Source organism: Salminus brasiliensis, chromosome 21 (assembly GCF_030463535.1).
Source record: "Salminus brasiliensis chromosome 21, fSalBra1.hap2, whole genome shotgun sequence".
NCBI classification, from domain to species: Eukaryota; Metazoa; Chordata; class Actinopteri; order Characiformes; family Bryconidae; genus Salminus; species Salminus brasiliensis.
In genome coordinates this window covers 1790048-1805330 of record NC_132898.1, presented here as the reverse complement: position 1 = coordinate 1805330, position 15283 = coordinate 1790048, and the positions used below count along the sequence as shown (strand labels likewise).

The following is a 15283-nucleotide window of genomic DNA, read 5'->3' as shown; positions in this document are numbered from 1 at the left end:
GCAAGAGTTGGTATTTCGTGCTCCTGGGCTCCCCCTGCAGTCGGGAGGTGTAATTCGCACTTTTTTAGCCACCGCTACAGCACAGGCTTTACCTTTACACGTGCATTTCTGGACAAAATCTAGTAGAAAGTCTTCCTCTTCTTTCCTGGACAATAAAAGCAGGATCAACTCTTTTTTACCCCTCTTTGATTTTAGAAGAAACCATGAACAATGAGCTGATGTCCCAATACTTTTGTCAATATAGTATATTAGAATAAAACAGCGGTGCATTGTTAAGCTGTTTTTTTTTCTCAGTAAGATAAGGCACTTTAAGCAGCGAGATTTTTAAGTGAGAGTTGGTATTTCGTAGGTATATGTGCTCCTGGGCTCCCCCTATAGTCGGGAAATGTAATTTGCGCTTTTTAGCCACCACTACAGCACAGGCTTTACTCATGCATTTCTGGACAAAATCTAGCAGAAAGTTTTCTTCTTCTTCCCTGGACAATAAAAGCAGGATCAACTCTTTTTACCCCCCTTTGATTTCAGAAGAAACCATGAACAATGAGCAGGTGTCCCAATACTTTTGTCCAAATAGCCTATTAACAAAGCTGGAGCTTCCCTTTCCCTCACTGGGTTCTGGAAGCTGGAAAACTTGAAAACAGAGGAGACTTGGCTCTGCTCCAGTCTGTACTTGAGTACACTTGGCATTACAGTCCCAAACACAACAAGACTCTCCCATTTCTCCAGTGTCTCTTTGGTATCCTGTGGCCAAAACTGAAACGGACCCCCTGCTGGGTCTGGCAGGGAACGGCCTAAACACACACTGATGCGGTTTTGGTTCGGTCTGCTTCATTCAGAATAAACAAGAAGTAAAACTCACTTAAATTAAGCTGTGATTACAAATATTTACTAAATAAATACCAAATAATTACGGATTCAGTTCTGAGTAACTGCTGCAGTACTGCTGGACCTAGCTGGTACCTTTTATATTAGCTACCAGGTATTTGCAAAGTCTACCAGAATACTATACCTAATTACCTCCTAAAATACTAAATACATCATTCCCAGCTAAGACTTTTTGGTTGGTAGAACGGTTTGTGGACATTTAGACCTGGACAAAAGTATTTGGACACCTGCTCTTTCACTGTTTCTTCTGAAATTAAGGCTATTAAAAAGAGCTGATCCTGCTTTTGTTGTAGTAACTGTCTCTACTGTCCAGGAAACAAGAATGCTTTCTACTATTTTGATTTTGATGGAACATTGCTGTGAAGATTTGATAGCATCACAGTACCTCCACTGTTCCACAGCTCAATGCTGGGGGGCTTTATACCCCTCTACTAGCCCACGCCTGGCATTAGGCAGCATGGTGCCGATAGAGTGATTATGTTGATCTGCTCCAGAGAGTCCTATTCTATTGGCAGTACTTCTTCTCTACAGGGACTAGACAAGCTGTGTGTGTGCATTTGCACATCTGTGTCAGCAATGGATGCAGCTTAAAGTAGCTGATTATTTGCAGTGGTTCTGCTGCTGCTGTTTGTGCTGTATATTAAACTGTAGGATCTCAGCTTTCATTTTTTCATAATCATGAAAGTATCTGTGATAGAAAGTATCTACCCCCCCAGTATCCCCCCCCCGCCCCCCCAATAACGCTTCAGCCTCAGAGAGCCGAGATAACACTGTAACTAACACTGACACCCCTTCACTTCACTGTACAGTCTGGAGTGGAAACAGGAAGGCAGTCTTATCTATAAGCCTGTGTGTGTGTGTGTGTGTGTGTGTGTGAGAGAGAGAGAGATTTTACCTACCGTAAGTGAAATCATTAAAAGGCCTACTCTGGCTGTGTCTCTGGCCAGTCCCTCTCATTGTTTCTTTATTTTCGAGAGGGATGACATTGTCTGTGTCTCTTATGGAAGATTAATTGTGCTGCCGTCTCTGTGCCCAGACATCCCTGGTGTTGGGATTGAATTATGCCATTACAGTTTTTCAGCCTGCAGCGCTCCCGTGCAAGATAAGCAGCAGCACCATCGGGATCAATAGAGGGAAAAATCTCACTTTTCACTCACCTCTGAGGCGAGCCGGCCCGGCAACTACAGGGAACCACTGCAGGATGATTAATTGTAGGTGTAGGGAAGGCAACAGGGCTTCACCGGAATGGAGCGGTACAGTGTAGGAGACAGGAGTGAATGCAGTATAATATTGAGACGTTTCAGGGTTCAAAGACGACAGCAGCAATTAAGAGACACCCAAGCATCAGTATCGTACATAACCCCTTAAATCCTGAGTTGTTTATTCGACCGTCTGGCATTTTATTTAAAAAGGAATTAAATATTAGGGGGGTCTGAAAATATCAATGTATCAAAGTATCATAATATTATGTTTTGCAGAACTGTATCGATGCTGGAAAACACAGTATTGATTATTAATAAATGGTTCAGATGTAAAGATTGTTGTCAGACAGTGGTTCATTTAGTGTTGTGCTTAAACCCCGACCACTAGATGGCAGCATTGTGCTGTCCTCAGATCCCCAAAAATGACATTTTCTTGTGTTCTTTGTGCAGATGATGTTGTTTTTATACTATAAAAATTTCAGAAGATTTGATATATAAATAAATAAATATATAGTTAACTGTGCAGAGCTTGAGCAAAATTGCTCTGTACCCAATCAGCACTCCTGTAGATTTAGCAGGAACGCCACCACCAGCAGGACAACCGTCATGTCTAGATCAATCGTCTGGAAAAAAGAACAAACAAAAAAAACACTGCAAAATAGCAGTACACGATATGGACAAAAGTATTGGGACACATCAAGTGCTCATTCATTGTTCATTCTTCTAAAATCAAAGATATTAAAAAGAGCTGATCCTGCTTTTCTTGCAGTAACTGTCTCTACTGTCCAGACAAGAAGACTTTCTACTAGATTTATAACCGTACAGCATATAAAATAGTAGCATATAACCGTTGGAAGTCCTAACCTATTATCAAATTACTGCTGTACCTGGTACTTTTCACATAAGTTACTATGTATTTGCAAAGTATGCACAAGAAATTGACCCATAATTACTACATACAGTATCTCTCCTTTAAATACTAGTTACTGTACTGTAAAATAAACACCACTATACCATTTATTTCCACCCAGATGTTTAAGCTAGCATTTTTTTTTAGCTCTCATTTATCTTCATTTTCCAGCCCTCTACACCACCAACCCCCCCACCCCCCCATCCCCTCTCCACACACACACACTCACAAATCAAGCCCACTTCGGACTGAATACAAAACCGAAATCGCAAACGGCACAGAATCTGCTTCCAGGGAGAGCACCGACGCAAAAAATTAAAGGCATCATATTTGCATTTCAATGGGCTGTAACAGCATACATTAGCACGCCTGGCCTCCAGGTTCAATAGTACAGCGTCCTGTCAGGCAGGCTAATTATGTTCTGTGGTTCTGATAGAGTTCTGGGTAGAGGCTGGGTGCGGATCTCACCACACTGAGAGGGAGAGAGAGAGAGTATGCAGTGCTTTCGCGTGCAGCTCGGAGAGTCACGAGCAGTTATCTAACACTAGCTGACTGCACTTCAGGACCACGGACAGCGTCCGTTTGCCAGCTTCTGTGACATTTTGGGCCCAGAAGTGCCCTTCAGTATGAAGTGCCTTACTGCAGAGAGCGAGGGGAGTGGGGTGGGGTGGGGGTCGATCAAATCAAGCCATCTCCAGTGCCCTCTCTTAGCGTCGTGCCAACGGAACAGTGGTGAAAGCCCACACCTGAGACACCTGTACCCTCAGAGAGGTGCAGAAGCAGGGCAGGTTTCTGCTGGAACAGTGGCTGAGACTCTCCGCTGGGTTATGTTGCGTTCAGCAGAGGTGCTGTGATCATTGTCACAGTTGCAAACCTGTCCGTTTTGGCTAATAAGACAGCGTTATCGTGCTCACGCTTTCATCGCCCTCCGTCTGCGAGTCGCTGTTTAATTGCGACTGTTAGTTAACCGTGCAGAGCTTGAGCAAAATTGCTCCGTACCCAATCAGCGCTCCTGTAGAGGTAGACCGTTTATTCAGCAGGAACGCCACCACCAGCAGGACGACCGTCATGTCTAGATCAATCGTCTGGAAAAAAGAACAAAATCACAGCAACACAGCATAACTGCAGTACACACTATGGACAAAAGTATTGGGACACCTCAACTGCTCAATCATTGTTCATTCTTCTGAAATCAAAGATATTAAAATGAGCTGATCCTGCTTAACTGCAGTAACTGTCTCTACTGTCCAGAAAAGAAGACTCTCTACTAGATTTTGGATGAGGAGCATTGCTGTGAGGATTTGATTGCATTTGGCAACAAGTTCAGAATGTTGAATGATCACCACCTTATCTCCCCAGCTCATCTTCCAAAAGTATCATGCATCATCATGTATCATCATTCCAGAGAACACAGTTGCTCCACTGCTCCACATGCTCAGTGCTGGGGGGCTTTAAACCCCTCTACTAGCCCACGCCTGTTATAGGGCATCATGGTGCCAATGGGCTCAATTGGTTTATCTGCTCCAGAGAGTCCTGTTATTCTATTGGTAGCACTTTTCTACAGGGAGACAAGCTGTGTGTGTGCATTTGCACATCTATCTTAGCAGCAGTATCTGAAAGGGTTCAGTAAAGTGGAGTGTCCACAAACTTTTGGACATATACTGTGGATCAATGGATAAATAGGCAGATGTTTCTGGTTCTCCTCAGCAGCCTTGTTTACTATTGTGCAGAGCAGTATATGGATGTGTGTGTGAGTATGAACGTGTGTGTGTGAGTTATATTTGCTCGTAAGTTCTCCGACAAAGCAGTGGAGAGAGAGAGAGCGGGTGAGAGAGCGTACAGTTATTTTTGCACACAGATATCGTCTAATTTCCAATTAACTGCCGCTGTATTTAAAGCACACACTTATTTATCTATAGTCATGTGTGTGTGTGTGTGTGTGTGTGTGTGTGTGTGTGTGTACATACATTAGAACGCTCTCTCGCATTCACACTGCCGACTCCACGCTGCCTCGCTAAGTGCTAATTGGATATGCAGTTATTATATTCCTCTGAGAGAGAGAGAGCGAGTGCGAGAGCGAGAGAGAGGGTGAGAGAGAGAAAGAGAGAGAGAGAGAGAGAGAGCATCCATGTGTAAGCATTTTTGTGTGCATGCTCTCTCCACAGCTATAGAGCACACTAATATGCAAATACCCTCATTAGCCAATCAGAATACTCTGGGGCTCTGAGGACCGCCGGGTCATGCTGCTTGCCCTCAGCAGCCGGAGTCAGAGAGAGCACAACTGATGGCACTTCCTCCCCACAGCACAGTTAGGCGTTCCTAATAAAGTGCTGGACGAGTGTATAAATGCAATACAGGAGCACCTGACGCACCTGTAGTGATGAAGCCTAGCTCTGACCTCTCGCCTCGCCTCTCTCTCTCTCTGCAGCCTGTGGGGACGCGAACGCTGGTGCGGAGGATGAGGGGGAGGCGGAGGCTGGCTGGATCGAAGGCGCTGCTATCCTGCTGTCCGTGGTCTGCGTGGTCCTCGTCACCGCCTTCAACGACTGGAGCAAGGAGAAGCAGTTCAGGGGTTTACAGAGCCGCATCGAACAGGAGCAGAAGTTCCAGGTGGTGCGCGGAGCACAGGTCATCCAACTTCCGGTGGCAGACATTGTGGTCGGTGACATTGCACAAATTAAGTACGGTACGTATTAAATACGCATGCCTTTCGCAGTACGACCTACTGTGTTCTAGTGTGTTACTGTTGTTACAGTGTAAAATTATATTATATACTCTAAGCAAAAGGGTTCTATGTAATACCAAAAAAAGGTTCTCTAAATTGGAACAGTGGTGCTATACTGGCGAGTTTATAAAAACCTTCTACGAAAGGATTTCCAAAAAAGGACATTTTCAGTTGAAATTGTTCTATATAGAACCATTATCTTAATTTAGGAACCCTAAAAACCTCTTCAACCATTGGTTTATTAGTCATTTATTAATGTAATTTAATAATGTTTATTATTAAACTAAGGATTATTTGGTAAGCAATTTATGCAGTATAAAAAGTGTTGCGGAGTTCCTCAGGGCTCTATGTTAGGGCCTATGAAATTGATGCTATTTTAGGCATTAATGTAGGTATGAGAGTGAGATTTGGACTTTAAGTGGTTTAATTCTTTAACTCTTTAACTCCTAAAAAAAAGACAAAAAAAAATCAAGCATCCAGTTGAAATTGTCCTATATAGAACCATTATCTTAACTAAGGAACCCTTCTAACTTCTTCAACCATCGGTTTATTAGTCATTTATTAATGCTATTTAATATACTTTATTATTAAACTAAGAATTATTTGGTAAGCAATTCATCTAGTATATACAGCATTGCGGAGTCCCTCAGGGCTCTATTTTAGGGCCTATGAAATTGATGCTATTTAAGGCAGTGTTGTAGGTATAAGTGGTTTAATAGGTTAAAAAAACTTTTTTAAGAGCGCAGTGATCTTTTCTAAGGACTTTGAACTTCAGGACATTGGTCCAACATCTCTCAAATTCTCGAGGCATGGTGACTCAAGCCGAGCTGTACCTCAGGCTCAAAAGACTCAGGTAGTCACAGGCTGACGTTACGGTGTTGAATGTGATGGACAGCTTCAGGAAGGCAGTGAAGAGGCCGTAGTTGAGGAGAAGATTAGAAGTTTGAAGGCAAGTCTTGCCTCCTCGTTCTGGATCAGCTGAAGGGCCTGATGGTACATAGAAGAAGCCCAGCCAGAAAGGATTTGCAGCAGTCAAGCTTTGAGATGATGAGGGACTAAACTCAGAGAACCTGGGTGGCCTCTTTGGAGAGAAAAGGGTAAATTCTCCGGATGTTGTAGAGGAGAAATCTGCATGACTGATTTTAGAGAACTGGGCTACAGCAAAGCAGCATTTCTGACCAACACTTCCGTGCTTCCAAAGTGGGCTGCCTCAGATGTGCTGGCGAAGATGTTCAGGTCGTTATATATGGAATCCTGACGGAGTGGGAGGTGGAAAATGTGCAGCCGTTGACAGTGACAGATAGAGCCTGTGGGGGAGAAGAACTTGGCAGATTGGAAAAGGGAATCCATCCTGGCTAGTTGGAGCTTAAAGTTGATGGGTGGCATTCTGCAGCATGCCATTATTTTTGAATCTGAGCGGGAGTGGGGGAGAGGCGAAATCCAGGCAAGCTTAGCGAAAGTAGGAGAGCCGTGTGAGGTCCTGCGGAGGGGGGAGAGACAGAGAAGCATCGGCCTGTCGAGGGGTGGATCTACATATTAGGCAGCGAGTGAAGATCAGTCAGTTCTTGCAGATGATGAAGGTGCTGATGCAGGAAAAATGGACAAGTGTAAGAATCTGAGACTCTTTGAACCAGACTGTGATGTTCTAGACAATGACTGGGTCAGAACATCTCTAGAACGTCAGGCAGGTCTTATGGGGTGTTCCTGTAGTTTTTTTTTTTTTTCGTGTTTCAGTACCAAGGAAAAACAACCAACCAGTGAACCGGCGACAGGGTCATGGGTGCTTTGGAGCTTAAGCTCACATCTACAGCTCAGTACAGAGAAGCAGAAACCTAAAGGCTGATGTTCTGGTAATATTATTATTATTAATAATAATAATAATAATAATAATAACAAAAATAAACATTATATAGCATAGCTTTCATACACATAAATGCAGCACAAAGTGAATTACAATCAAATTAAAGCACATAATATGTAAAATGCTTTTCATATAAAAAAATAAAAAACATAATTATTTAAGTAAAATTGTAAATAGAAAAATAAATATGAATACCAAAATAAATAATATAAATACAAAATAATACAAAAAATAAATACAATACAAAATAAAAATATACAAATAAACATTAAATTAATTTTAAAATACTAATAAAGTAATAAAGTAATAAAGTAAGTAAAGTACTAATAAAATAAACAATAAAAAAATATTAAAATGTAATTAAAAATACAAAAAATAATTTAAATGGTTGGATATAATACATATAGGAAATTAAATGAAAGATGAATACATAAACATATGAAAATAAAATAAATAAATACAATTACATTAAATAAACAAACAAATAAATATAAGTAAGTAAAATAAAATGAAAAATAAATTAAATTTAAAAAGTAAGTAAAAGTAAGTAAAAATTACTAAGAATGTTTTTAAATATTAACCGGTGATGCAGATTTTTGGTGCATAAAAGTTGCATAACCGAGGGCTAGTTGACGTCTCTGCAGTATTCTCATGTATCTTCATGTGTCCTCTCTCAGGTGACCTACTTCCAGCTGATGGAATCTTGATACAAGGCAACGATCTGAAGATAGACGAGAGTTCTCTAACGGGAGAGTCAGACCATGTCCGAAAATCAGCAGACAAAGATCCCATGCTTCTCTCTGGTTAGAGCCTGATTATTACACTGATAATTAGGTAGTATTTATCATATTACTGTACATACTTATATATGCACTGGATATCTTTTACACTATATGTCTAAAAGTTTGTGGACGTCCCTTTTAATAAATGACAGATAGAATAGGACTCTCTGGAGCTGATCAGCATCATGAACCTATTGGCTCCATGCTGTCTAATAAAGCCTCCCAGCATTGAGGTGCTGTGGAGCAGTGGAAGAACTGTGTTCTCTGGAATGATGGATGATGGTGGAGCTCCATCTAGTACTTTTGTTTGGGATGATGAGGTGGGGTGGTGATCATCCAACATCCTGACCTCACTAACACTCTTGTCACTGAACGCAATCAAATTCTCACAGCAGTAGTGTTCTCTAAAATCTAGTAGAAAGTCTTCTTCTCTGGACAGTAGGGACAGTTACCTCCAACAAAAGCAGGATCAGCTCTTTTTAATCTCCTTAATTTCAGACGAACAATGAATAAACAGGTGTCCCAATACTTTTGTCCATATAGTGTATATTGTGTGCTCACTTGCTAATGCCTAATTATCCTGGAACTAATGTACTGCTGAGCACCCAAACAGTGATGCTTCCTTCTCACCTCCACCCAAACCACTGCATCAGGCCGTTCTCCAGCGTCCTGTACATCCCACGCTGGTGCTGCTTATCTGCTACTGTTTACAGTATCTGCCTGAGGATCTCGCCGCGTCCTGCTAGCCTTACTTACTGCACTGTGCATCCTGAATTACCAGGTACCCATGTGATGGAGGGCTCAGGTCGGATGGTGGTCACGGCTGTCGGTGTGAACTCTCAGACCGGGATCATCTTCACCCTGCTCGGTGCCGGTGGAGAGGAGGAAGAGAAGAAAGAGAAGAAAGGTACAGTACGTAACGGAAGCTTCGCCTCTCGGGAATTCGATAGCGATAGCAGGCTGCGGCCGAAGGCTCTGCCTCCTGCGGCCTTCCTGAACCAAACTCTGCTGTGTCTGGTTAACCTTTAGAAGTGGGTTAGTGCCAGCGGTGTTTAAAAAAAGCTTCAACCTTAATTAGGTCTCACTTTGTTGCTCATTTAAGTGGAGAAATTTCTGCATTTATTTATTTATTTATTTATTTATTGATTGATTGATTGATTGATGGAAATGAATGCAGTTGATGTTGTGTAGCTGCGCTGCATATTGTGTTTAATGTAAATATAGTTACATATCATATTACAATGTAATTTAACAATAATGTTTAAAACTGTACCAGAAAAGTAATTAGTTAAGTTAGTTAAGTAAGTAATTAAAAACTAATTTTTTTATTTTTACTAAAATAAGAAAATTCCCTTTGGTGCGATTGGTGAAATGACACGGCAATATAGTTGTAATATTTGTCATCATATTTAAATTAATTAGTGAGAAACAGGCGTAAAAATTGTTGTATTTTTAATTACAAAATAAAAATTCGCTTTGAATTTACAGGATTAAAATATGATGAGTGGTCGCCCATAACTAAAATGTTGTGTCATCACAGTTCCTATTTTTAGGTTTTCTATTTTTTGTTTATTTTTAATGTCCAATCACTTGTCACATTTTAATTATGTAAATTCAGATCACCTTTTTTTTCAGTCTGCTCTCTTTGTTTGAATTCACATATATTAATATGTGTAGTGCAGCTGTTCAGAAGGGAACCTGGACTTCAGCGATCCTTCTGGACTGTGTACGATTTTGTACCACCTGGTTGATCTTGCAAGCAAAATTCGCAGCGATTTAGAAAGTGAACTTTTTGTAGTTGCTGAATTATGAGTATATTATATAATGGAATGTATAAAGCAGCAGTTTCAGGGTAGAAGTCACGGTGACGTCCTGCCAGTCATAATTTGGTTATTTGTATTTGTGCTGATTAGTTATGCATTATTGTAAATATATAATATAAAATATGATATAATTAGCAAAGGGGTTCATTAGTGAAATGGTTTTGATTGCTGTGTTAAAGCAAGATCATTGACTTCAGTTAAAATCTGTTAAAACAAGAAAAATAATTAATTATGAATTAAATTAATAAAACAAATGCCATTTTTTAAGAAACTGAAGGTGCGCTGTATTTATGATGGACTGATGCTTGTCTTGCCTCATTGTGACTTCATTAAGCCGATATATATAAACGTTCTAGACGTTGAGCGTCTGAGTTCCAAATCGTATCTACAAAGGTAGGTTTGTCGTTGCTTCAGACTCAGCCCTTATTGGCTGTAGATCTTCTGTATGATGAGCACTGAGTTGCGGTTCTTCTACAGCTCGCCTTTCCTGGAGGTAGACACTGATCAGCCATAACATTAATACCACCTGTTTAAAATTGAGTTGCCCCCTCTTGTGCCACCACAGCAGATCTGAACATTCCAGGCATGTTCTCCACAAGACCTTGACTTCACCTGTGAGTAGTATTAATGTTATGGCTGATGGCTGTATGGACCTAATGTACGTAAGGCTTTACAGATGTTGATGTTGTTGTAGTTATATATAGGCGCTTGTAGCAGTATGGCTGGGATTCAAGCTCCTGACAGGATGCAATTAGCAATTGTTCTCTACAGGGTTCCTCTGGACGTTCTTCAATATGACAGTGGTCCACCATAGTTGGATGGTCAGTAATCTGCTAGCTTCACTTTTGAATGGTCTGCCGGAGGAGAGGTGGTCTGGCGTTCACACTCTTTTTAGTGCTATTTAGAACCATTTTTTAGGTAAGGTTCTGAAGGAAACCATGTAGAACAAGTGTGAAACCATGCTAAGATGGTTCTTCACAATGTTTTTTTTTAATAGTTCTACATAGCACCAAAAAGATACTTCCAGGAACGGCGTATGTGCAGCGACGTGTCCATTTACTTAACAAATTTACAATTTAATTGAATATTTATGGTCATATTTGCAGACCACCGCTACTGTGAACGATTGGTGGCAGGGTATCCGCCCAGCCTTGCGGCCTTGTTTGATGGTACCTAATGACTGGAGTGTGTTCTAGCCTTCTTACTGGAGTGATAGGAGTAGAGAAGCACCTCACTGGGGAGCACAGCTGGATTAGAAGTAGTAAAGCAGTGTGAACCATTCTGCTGAACATCTGAACAATGTGCTGTTAGGGGAATGTGAACTGATAATGCTGCCAATCTGCCAGTGCCAGGCCTTATCTTCTTGTTATTCTGCAAATCACAACACAGGTCAGGCAGTGGAGGATGGCCAACAGCTAGCAGGTAGAGTATTCCTCTATGTCCCCCACCCAGACCCTACTTTTCCCAAGGAATATCCACTAGCACAGTCCCCGCCCCTACCCCACCAACCCCCTTAACCCGTTTAATACCCTACTAAACCCCTTCTCCCATCCTCAGCCCGGCTTTGATCACAGTGATTCCTCACTTAAAAAGAGAAGCTCAACCACTGCATCTTTTTAAGTACTCCGATTAAACGCATTCCATCCATACTCCTGCATAGATGTGCTGATCAATGGGTTGACCGAATCTTTTGTTCTTTTCAAGACTGCTAAATTGATATTAGGTGTAGCTGACCACCTGCACACCTGCTAATTTAGAAACACTAGGAATACACCAACACCAGGGATCCATTGACCAAAAAAAATAACGCACCCACATAGAAATATCGGATTTTGGCTTGCAGTTCTGTAAATGATGGGCCCTATTTTAGCGATCTTTAGGCGAGCCGTCAACCGTGCACCATGCGGCTTGATTTAGGGGGCGAGTCGGGGGTCTTTGCTACCTTAACAAAGGGAAATGTTCGCCTTGCGCAGCTCGAAACTCACAAGTCATGTACTGAGTCTCTTAATTAATCAGGGGTGTGTTTTTTGGGGGGCGTAACGTGCAGTAATAAACCAATCAGAGTGTCTCTCGCCGCTCCCTTTAAGAGCCAGGTGCGGTCAGACTGACCTTGGCGGGTTGCTATTTCAGTGGAAAGCGTGGGGGGGTGTACGAGCGTTAGGCTGCACGTGCCTGTGTTGACAATTCACCGCCGAGATAGCGACAAACGTCTGCCTAGGCTGTTTTCAGTCAGTGGAGCTCCTGCATTTTCCGTTGCCAAGATCCTTTGCCAGCAATACACCAGACGTTGACCTCATTTTGAAACCACCGCGCCCATCAGCGTAGATATATTCACAAGCAGCGCTGCTGTTTAACCAATGCAGGCGGAAGACGTGAAAATAGGCTGTTGGCGGGGTGTAAGATAGCGATGAGCATCATGGCGCGCCTTGCGCAGGGTGTAAGATGGGGCCCTGGGTCTTGCCACAAGAGGGCGTAAAAGTGCCTCCCAGTGTTGCCCTATAAAAAGACTAGCAGAGGTTACATTTGAGGAGTGTACCTCTTAGGGAGACATCGTTGACTGCTAGATCTTCCTCTGTGACGCACAGCTGACAGATTCTGAGAAGGCGTCGGTATCGAGAATGAGAAATCAGGTCCAGAGAGACAGATCCAGGTTCTGTTTGGGATCCAGTGACGGTTGGGTTTGAGTATGAAGGCCTTGCAGTGAACGCTTGCTGTGGAGCGACACACTGTCCCAAATGCTGGTGTGATGATATCATCACCATCACATGCTACAGTTGGCCACCCCTAGTTGCGATAGGGCCACTGAGCCAACAGCTCAGCCAGGTGTGGCAGGGCTTCCGGCTTCCAACTGGCATTTTTCAGCAGGACAATGCTCACCGTCCTGCAGCAAGAGATTCCCAGGCCATTCCTTGGCCTGCCAGGTTGCCAGATTTATCGCCAATCAAGCATTTATGGGACCAGCTGGGATGCCGGCTTTAGAAACGTGCGAGTGTGCCGGATCTACAGGCACAGCTGCAACATCTGTGGGCAAATGTGCAGCAGGATGCCATACGGAGCCTGTATGCCTCCATGCCCAGCCGTATCTCGTCCTGTATTCAGGCAGCCACATATAGAAGCAGCCCAACAGGGCACTAGAGCCTCCTTTTAATTGCACAGGTTTCCCCAAATAGACATTTCAGTCTAAAACTGTAATTACTTACATTTACACAGATCATAATTACACTCACACAATCTCCTTCTTGGTGCGTTATTTTCTTTGTCAATGAGTGTTTATTTGATGGTAGGGGGGAATGAGGCACAACCTCAACCACAACACAGGACCTTTTGTTAAGTAAAGTCAAGTAAAAAAATGCCTTGTTTTCAAAAAATGCCTTGTTTTCATATTCGAACATGAAAGTTTTTTGTAAATTAATTACTGAGTTGTGTGTAGAAGTCCCAGAATTCACTCCTATATTATTTTAATCTCCTCTTGGTGGTGTAATAGAGCACCATTTGAAGCAGATCAATAACTCACAGTGAGAGATAGCCAGGCTAAAGCACAGCCTCCAAACATGGTGGAGGTAGTTTCATCAATGACTCACCGTGAGAGCTAGCCAGACTAAACCTACAACCTCCAAACATGGTGGTGGTAGTTTCATCAATGACTCACAGCTAAACCTTCAGCCTCCAAACATGGTGGTGGTAGTTTCATCAATGACTCACAGCTAAACCTTCAGCCTCCAAACATGGTGGAGGTAGTTTCATCAATATCTCACAGTAAGAGCTAGCCAGGTTAAAGTACAGCCTCCAAACATGGTGGAGGTAGTTTCATCAATATCTCACAGTGAGAGCTAGCCAGACTAAACCTACAGCCTCCAAACATGGTGGAGGTAGTTTCATCAACATCTCACAGTGAGAGCTAGCCAGGCTAAACCTACAGCCTCCAAACATGGTGGAGGTAGTTTCATCAACATCTCACAGTGAGAGCTAGCCAGGCTAAACCTACAACCTCCAAACATGGTGGAGGTAGTTTCATCAACAGCTCACAGTGAGAGCTAGCCAGACTAAACCTACAGCCTCCAAACATGGTGGAGGTAGTTTCATCAACATCTCACAGTGAGAGCTAGCCAGGCTAAACCTACAGCCTCCAAACATGGTGGAGGTAGTTTCACACACTGCTACTGTAACTACGACCCCCAAAGTAATGTAATAAATATGTCATATATTTATTATTATTAAATATGTATCTAATAATTATTTAAATATATGTATATAGAGACAATATGTCCAAATGTTTATGGACACCCCGTCTACTTTTGCTAAAGTTGTTCCCATTGCTGACACAGATATGCAAAGGCATTCATACACACACTTACACTGTTTGTTTCACCCTGTCTATGGGATAAGTTGTCACATATGAGCTAATCCCACTTTGGGACAGTTTATTTATTATTTTTTTGTGGCTAAACCCAAACCGGGCTGTGCACCATTCTCCCCTACTACACTCCGCTGAATTCTAGACTAGCCTAAGAGCATGTAGAAGCATTCTGTAAAGGCGTGGTTCTTGTTATTTCCCCCTGGTGAATTATGAAAAAGGCTGTGGTCGTCCAGTCCGCTAACCTTAAACCACTGAGGCCTGTTTTTTGAGGCCGGTTATAATGAAAAGTATCAGGATTGCTGCAGAACGGTAGGAAGGTGACTGTCTAACATCTAACATGGCGCAGTATGTAGAGTAGAGGTGGATGACTCGTATGATGATGTGATTTGCAGTAATCTCTCTTTATGATACCCTCATAACACCAGCGTGATTCCTTGGTCTGATTTTTTTTTTTTTACTGGTCTGGTGTTGCAAACTGGTCAATCCTCACTCTGTTGTGCCATTGATCATCGTGTCGTTCCGTGCTTCAGTTTGGTTTATGTCCTGCCCATGTTACGTGTCAGCCTGTCTTACGTTGCATTTTGAATGTTTTTTGCCCACTGATGCCATTCCTTTTCGACAACAACTCCTTTCCATTGAAAGCAGCATATTTGAAAAGTGTACTAATCATGGTGACGACGCTCTTAACCATGTTGTTTCTGTTCACTGTTATCCTTTATTTTTTTTCGCCCATTGTTA

At 42.3% G+C, this 15283-nt stretch overlaps 1 protein-coding gene across 10 annotated transcripts in view; it reads left to right on the top strand.

Moving 5' to 3' along the window:
* The window catches only part of atp2b2 (ATPase plasma membrane Ca2+ transporting 2), a 154826-nt gene that overhangs the window by 100110 nt on the left and 39433 nt on the right, over positions 1 to 15283 (top strand). For 7 of the 10 annotated variants that reach the window (XM_072665998.1, XM_072666005.1, XM_072665996.1 and 4 more), the window contains exons 4-7: positions 5426 to 5683; positions 8261 to 8386; positions 9147 to 9272; positions 11578 to 11610. In XM_072665998.1, coding sequence (XP_072522099.1) covers positions 5426 to 5683; positions 8261 to 8386; positions 9147 to 9272; positions 11578 to 11610 — 543 coding nt within the window. The remainder of the gene's footprint in view (positions 1 to 5425; positions 5684 to 8260; positions 8387 to 9146; positions 9273 to 11577; positions 11611 to 15283) is intronic. The other 3 variants (XM_072665999.1, XM_072666002.1, XM_072666004.1) reach the window with 1 other exon arrangement.